The sequence below is a fragment of the Anarrhichthys ocellatus genome, unplaced genomic scaffold (genome assembly GCF_004355925.1).
Source record: "Anarrhichthys ocellatus isolate YVR2014 unplaced genomic scaffold, GSC_Weel_1.0 scaffold30, whole genome shotgun sequence".
Taxonomy (NCBI): Eukaryota; Metazoa; Chordata; class Actinopteri; order Perciformes; family Anarhichadidae; genus Anarrhichthys; species Anarrhichthys ocellatus.
In genome coordinates this window covers 5,269,837-5,276,313 of record NW_022280060.1, presented here as the reverse complement: position 1 = coordinate 5,276,313, position 6,477 = coordinate 5,269,837, and the positions used below count along the sequence as shown (strand labels likewise).

At 42.9% G+C, this 6,477-nt stretch overlaps 1 protein-coding gene across 11 annotated transcripts in view; it reads right to left on the bottom strand.

Annotated features, from left to right (window-relative positions):
• The window catches only part of tcf3b (transcription factor 3b), a 28,644-nt gene that overhangs the window by 15,077 nt on the left and 7,090 nt on the right, over nt 1–6,477 (bottom strand). For 10 of the 11 annotated variants that reach the window (XM_031864073.1, XM_031864072.1, XM_031864074.1 and 7 more), the window contains 4 exons: nt 1,976–2,049; nt 1,249–1,318; nt 704–744; nt 324–456 (listed from right to left, as the gene is read on the bottom strand). In XM_031864073.1, the coding sequence (XP_031719933.1) occupies nt 324–456; nt 704–744; nt 1,249–1,318; nt 1,976–2,049 (318 nt within the window). The remainder of the gene's footprint in view (nt 1–323; nt 457–703; nt 745–1,248; nt 1,319–1,975; nt 2,050–6,477) is intronic. The other variant, XM_031864076.1, reaches the window with a different exon arrangement.

The window sequence follows — 6,477 nt, the reverse complement described above, 5'->3', positions numbered from 1 at the left end:
AGAGAGAGAGAGAGCGAGAGAGAGAAACACAAATAAGGACTTAGCAAAGACACATCTGACAATGGTCTGTCAGTTCAGGTGCAATTTATTCCTGTGCTCTAAATCCAACAACAGAGGAGAACACAAAGCACCAAACACACTAAGGCATGTGTGAGGCAGTGTGTGTATGTGCATGTCTGTCAGTGTGAATGAATGTTGCTGTGCATTCATCTGTATTAACCTTTGTATTGGAAAGAGTTGTCGTATGTAGACAAAAGTGGTCAGACAAAACAAGAACATTTGAACAATTTGAATACAAAAACAATGAAATCAAGTTGTCGTACCTATACCTCCATCAGGCGGCCTTCTCCTTGGGTTGTTGGGGTATGACGGATAAAACTGGGAGCCAGATTTCAGGCCAGAGGGGGACATGGCATCTGGGCTGGGCATCGCTATGTCGCCAGGAAGAAAACCAGGCTAGAAGAATGGAGAAAGATGGAGAAACAAGGTTTTACAATTAACTACTTACGAGGGCGTGGGATAGCACAAACCGCTTCTCTTCTAGGAAATGAAGACAGTTAATTCAAAGTGTTTAACGTGAAAACAGAAGTGAGAAAACAGAGCTTCCTTTACATGATGCATTACATGAATTTAGCTCCTCACACACGCACGCATATATAACCTTGCAGGGAGATGCAAGGAATAAGCAAAAATGCTCACATACCTGGCTTACAAAGGGAGGGTATGGCGGCCTCTCATTTTTGCCTGCAAGATAAAAGTGAAGATTGTATGAACTTTAATGAGTGAAACCATGAGCTTTATCCAGACACATTAAGAGGCAATGGTGTGTGCTAAAACAAATGAAAAGTAGCTTCCTTTTTTTTTTATTGTGTTTCAGTACAAAAAGTCCAGGGATGCCCTCCCCTTTTTCAGTACGCTCAGCTGCATAAAGCCGCCTGCCAGACAAAACCCTGGGGAAGGTTTCTGCTTCACTGCTCTAACATCCCCAACACTCAACGAATGAACACAGGCACACACGCGCATCCATGTAGACACATACACATTTTAACACCCAGAAAACAAAGTACGCACAACAGTCGGATCGGCCATTATCAACATGATTATTTTAGTGTGACCAGGCAACATGTCCTCCATCACAGAGAAGGGAATTTATACACTCGTTCTGTTAAAGTGCTGAAACAATTCATCAAGCGTTTTATTTTTTTAACCACATAAGAGTCACTTGGTAAAAAAATAGCCCCAACATACCTGCAACCCCTGCACTGATGAACGGAGAGGACAAGCCTTCATGCTCGTAGTGGGGTCCTTCACCATAGCCCTGAGGGAACAATGATATACACATAACAACATGAGTAACGTTAAAGAAACGAAAAATGTAATTAAATCATGCCGGCTCCAACATTGGGCAGGCTAACAAACACACCCAAATGATAAACAATGTTTAGTGGTCTTGTCAGCGCACCTATGTGACTTTCTTAGTGAGCACCCTCCCTCTGCTTTTCTGTCTAACTAATAGGATCCATGCCAAACAAATCTGCATCAGCTCGGGGGATTCAAACCGACTTTCTTAATTATCAACTTGTGGTAATCAAAGCCTGCTGCATTTATTTCACCCCATGTTCCTTGTATTTACACAGAGTTGTGCCAAGACAGTTACAGCGGATGTGAAGCTGCAATTACCGGTGGGCTTCCACAGAGGTTCTGGGCTACCAGAGAGCTTGCCAATGCAGGATCCTGAGCCAAGGTTATTAGGTAGAGAGTAAAACTACCACTTCAAATCAAACATGGCACACGGCATGAAACGGTGCTAAGCTGTTGTGCTGGTAGGGGGAGAGGGTGTGTGTGTGTGTGTGTGTGTGTGGCCGACTGATTAACTGAATGTGTGACAATATCATGGCATCTGGTGTTAATGCTTAGATCTCCAAACTTAAAATTGTGTGCGACTCAAGAGTGCGAGTGTGTGTTTAGATCTTACCCGTCCTTGGCTGAAAGAGGGGCTGTTCTGTTCTGCTGAGCCCCAAGACCCAGAGCCGCTGCGCTCGTCTATTGCTGCAAGAAGACATATTGTTAAGACTGACGGGTAGGGAGATCAGCAAGTTAGTCTGAAGTACAGATGAAAGACTCAAAAAAATAAATAAAAGAAAGGCAGGTTGGATTAATGTAACGATGTTAGCAATCCCCAAATGACAGTATATAATCATTATCCTATGCGTCACTGCAGATATGTAGAAATGCCCTGATGTTGGAGTCTTATCAAGGGAACCTGTCACCACGTCCTACTCTACACATTGAATGTCCTTAAGTGGCCACAATGGGCTTGTGCGAGCCAAGAGGGAAGCATCACTATTGATCAAAGACAACACTGTCGCATTCAAGATGCAATGTTACACCATTTCTGGAAAAATTAAAAAAATTAAAAAAACCTTGATATGCTGCTCAGTGTACCCATTAGTGTTTATTACGGTTACTGAATAGCACAAAATTAACCATTTACATCCTTAATGTAATCCAAGCGGATAACTTAAATTCCACTCAAATCCAATTGACACATACAAACATGTGAAGTAACACAAAACAAAAATGCATTAAGCCAAAATATGAACCTCAATGTTTTAGGTAAAGAAAAGGCCGATGTGTGGCACAAAGGAATAAACACAGCCAAAAGACTGGTGGAGCAGAAAACTCCAAAATACCCCCATCATCCCCTTCTCCCTGTCTTATGCACTAATGCTATCCAGGCTCTCTGGAGACACGAGCCTTAATTGCATGCTGATTTGCATAATTGTGCATATTAATGCGGTTTCCTTATGAATATTCATATTTCGCCTTTGATTTTTGCCTAATTAAAAAAATGTGTGTGAGAAAGCAAAAGAGAGAGTGAGCGGGTGGAAGGAGAAAGCAAGGGGACGAGAGAGAGAGAGAGAGAGAGAGAGAGAGAGAGAGAGAGAGAGAGAGACAACAGGGATGGCAGAGTGAGAGGGGTCTGGGCGAGATCAGCAGCCTGGCTGACGAGTGAGAATGAGTGATGAGACTAACAGAGCGGTGCAAGCACCTACACACGCTGCGACAGCCGTGATCTATGGAGCTGATGCCAGTGGCATGGAGAATCAGGCAAGCAGGGAGGAGAGGGGACCTCAAAAGATCAGCCTCGCTCACTGTCACATCGGCCCAGCTGAGAGGCCGCGGCGCTAATAAAGCGCCGCGCCACCGTCAACCATGTCCAATGGCACAGGACACTGGTGACGGGCTCGCTGCTAAATAAAGATGACAGACTTTGTATGAAGACACTTGAGCCAAAACCTGGTGCCAGGAAGAAGTAATACCACATTTAAAAAAAAAATAAAAAAAATCTACTTTAGGAAGAGAGACATCAACAATGAGCTACTTCCAGTCTTGCAATAAATAGATGCATCTTAACTCAAGTTTCTTTGTTCCACTTAAAGACACTCTTCTTCCAAATTGCTGGCAGACCGCAAAGTATTTTCACACGTACAGGTAACCTCAAAAAAAAATGTAACCGTCACTGTCAACAAGAACCTGCACCGAGTGGCTCTACCAAGCAAACAAGGAGGAATAACTTCACAGTGTTCACAGCCATTTTCAATACAACACACATTCGCCTCCATTTGGCCAGCGGGGGTGCAGAGGATCGAGCGAAAGCGCGACTGTGCAGGAGAAGTCTGACAACATTGTTTCACACTTGCTGGAGTAATTAACTCTGAGGCAATTAAAATAAGGTGGAGAGCTGCTGAGGTGACACCGACGCTCAGCCAGGCTAGGGGAGCCCCACTATGCCAGAAGAGAGACCTTCCTGTTGTTGTTGTTAATCTCTCATCACGTGTAATATCAAAAACACAAAACTCACACCGCAGACAACTACACTGATAAAATAATGCAGAATAACGTTCCCAACAAGCTTCAAATGCTGTAGAAATAACACATTGGGGTCAAATGCAACACTAGACACTAGATTTGGGATATTTATATCCTGTGGTACGTTGCTCTCGTACAAGCAAGTAAGCAGGTTTTAAAGTCTAATTGTAAAAGCAAGATATGTTCTGTACCATTCAAAGTAGGTCAGAGATATACTCCTACATCAATTATTTTGGCCAGTACAAATATTTTTAGTACTTTGTTTTAAACCAACCCTTCGCCTGTGACCTAAAAAAAATGAATAGCTGTGAACACTTTCTGCATTCTCAATGAAATCTAAAAGGACAAACACAGATCTGCCCCATCTGGGCTTTATTTCATCACTTCAATATTGAGCTTTTCATTTCTCCAGTCGGCCAGCACTGCTGCTGTCCAAGATATACTTAAGAAAAAATAAAGCTCTCACACACCGTAGATGCCTTTCAAATAGCTGCAATTGATTATCATGTCATACAATAGTCCGTGTGATGCTGACGTAGCGGCGTCCCACCTCCTTACGTACTCTGACAGCTTAGTTTTCTGCGGCTACGTCTTACTGGTGGAAGCAGACAAGCTTTTAATGCTTCGACAATCTTCCTTTAACCGTGGATAACAACATAACTAGTGTATCGTCTCGCAACAGTGAGATGAAACCTATCATTACCTTGGATTATAAATACCGGTGGAGGTTAGGGCTGAGCGAGATAATTCAACATGATTATCCTCTTTCAGATTTAATCACATTGTAATGAAATCATATATTGAGATACCGTAAGTAACAAGTGCGTTGTCTAAATTGATAACAAGAAACTCAAGCAAATTACTCAGAAGATCTGATTCTTTTGCAGTAAAGTTCTTAATTAAATGAGAAAATATTCAGTACTTTTTTCATTCGTCACATATTTAATTCACACAAGAGTGGTTATTTCATATAGATTTCATATAGTTATTGAATTACCAGAAAACATGCTATATTGTGATTTTGGCTACATCACACAGCTTTAGTGGATGTGCTGAAATGTTTACCGTCTGACATTTCCACATTTTCTGATGCTAATTGTGAGGAAAAAAAGGATTGTACAAAACCTAAGTGGCCATTACCACTAAACGCTTAATTTCAATGAGCTTTCACAGTGTGACATCCAAGATTATTTCAAGACAGCATCAGAGTACTCGAGCACTGCAGCTCATGCTAACTTACAAATAATACCAAAATCTATTCCATCTTCAGACAGCTGACAGTCAGCTACATAAAGAACAAAAGTAAAGCAGGTGATGAAGATTCAAACAGTCGATTGTCATGATGGTCAAACTGGGAAAATAAGATAAGATAGAAAGTACCCTGTTTTAATCTACTAATTAGAAACACCCATAAGACATGTAAAAGACATGGGGCTGGCATGAACACAACAGGTTCTCTGGGCGTGTATCACATCCATCCAGACTTTGGCATGGCTAGTGTGAATGTGCTTCCAGTGAAAGTCACCCAGAAACATATTTATTCTCTGCCACAAAGCCTTCTTGTGGCTGCAGGCTCTGAAAACATCTAATTTAGTTGAAGAAGGAAAGCACTCTCCTTTGAGATTTCCTCTTTTTTTTTTGGCCGGCTTAGACTTTCCAACTACAACCCACCCAAGCACAGCCAAATACATGACACAATACTGCAGGCGTGTGCAGGTATACAGCCGAGAGTGCAAAAGTCAAACAACGCAACCAGTAAGCTAGCTACCAGGAGAGACCACATGTGTAAATTCACAATGTTGTTTGTTGTGATCTAAGGGAGGCGAGCCTGTCGCGTCCCGTGTGTGTGAGAAGGGGATTGGAGACGTTGCCAGCAGCTGCAGAGGTGACAGAGGGGACGCCTGCCTGAAGGCTTGGCCAGCTCCCACCACACACTATCACACTCTGCCTCCCCTACTTCTCAAACATCCCACACTTCTTGCCAATCCTCCCTCCCTCCCTCTCTCTCTCTCTTCCTCTCTCTCTCTCTGAGGAAGGGAGAAGGACGCCTAATGCAATTAGCACCCCTCTGAGTACTTTTGTGTTGATGAATAGAGGTGGTCTGGTGGGCCACTAGGCTGCTTGCTGCCGTTCCCGCGCTGCAGGGCCCCTGAATATACAAGCCGGCTAAGTGACATCATAGACGGACATTGTTCTTTAATGGTCATCATTTATACAATAAATAGGTTAGCCCATAGCCATATTGTATTTTGAAATAATGAGCTGTCTCTTGGTGGTTTCAAAAGACGGTCCTGTTGACGAAACACAGTCCTTTCATCTAAAAAAATAAATCACGTTCACTCAATTTTCTTCCAGTTCCTTCCTAAAACATCCCGTCTGTCTAAATGAGATGTCTTCCTCATATACACAGACTGCATTTTATTGCGTTAGAACATGAAACAGATCGACAAGAAACTCCTGCATTTTGACTCCCAAGTGCTCTTAGATGGTACGTGCAGATTTCCCCCCCAAGTGAAATGGGACAGCTTGAAGTATTGCATTAAAATAGGTGTCAATAACAGAGGGGCCACACTTTGGGACATGGGGGGGGGGGGGGGGGGGGGG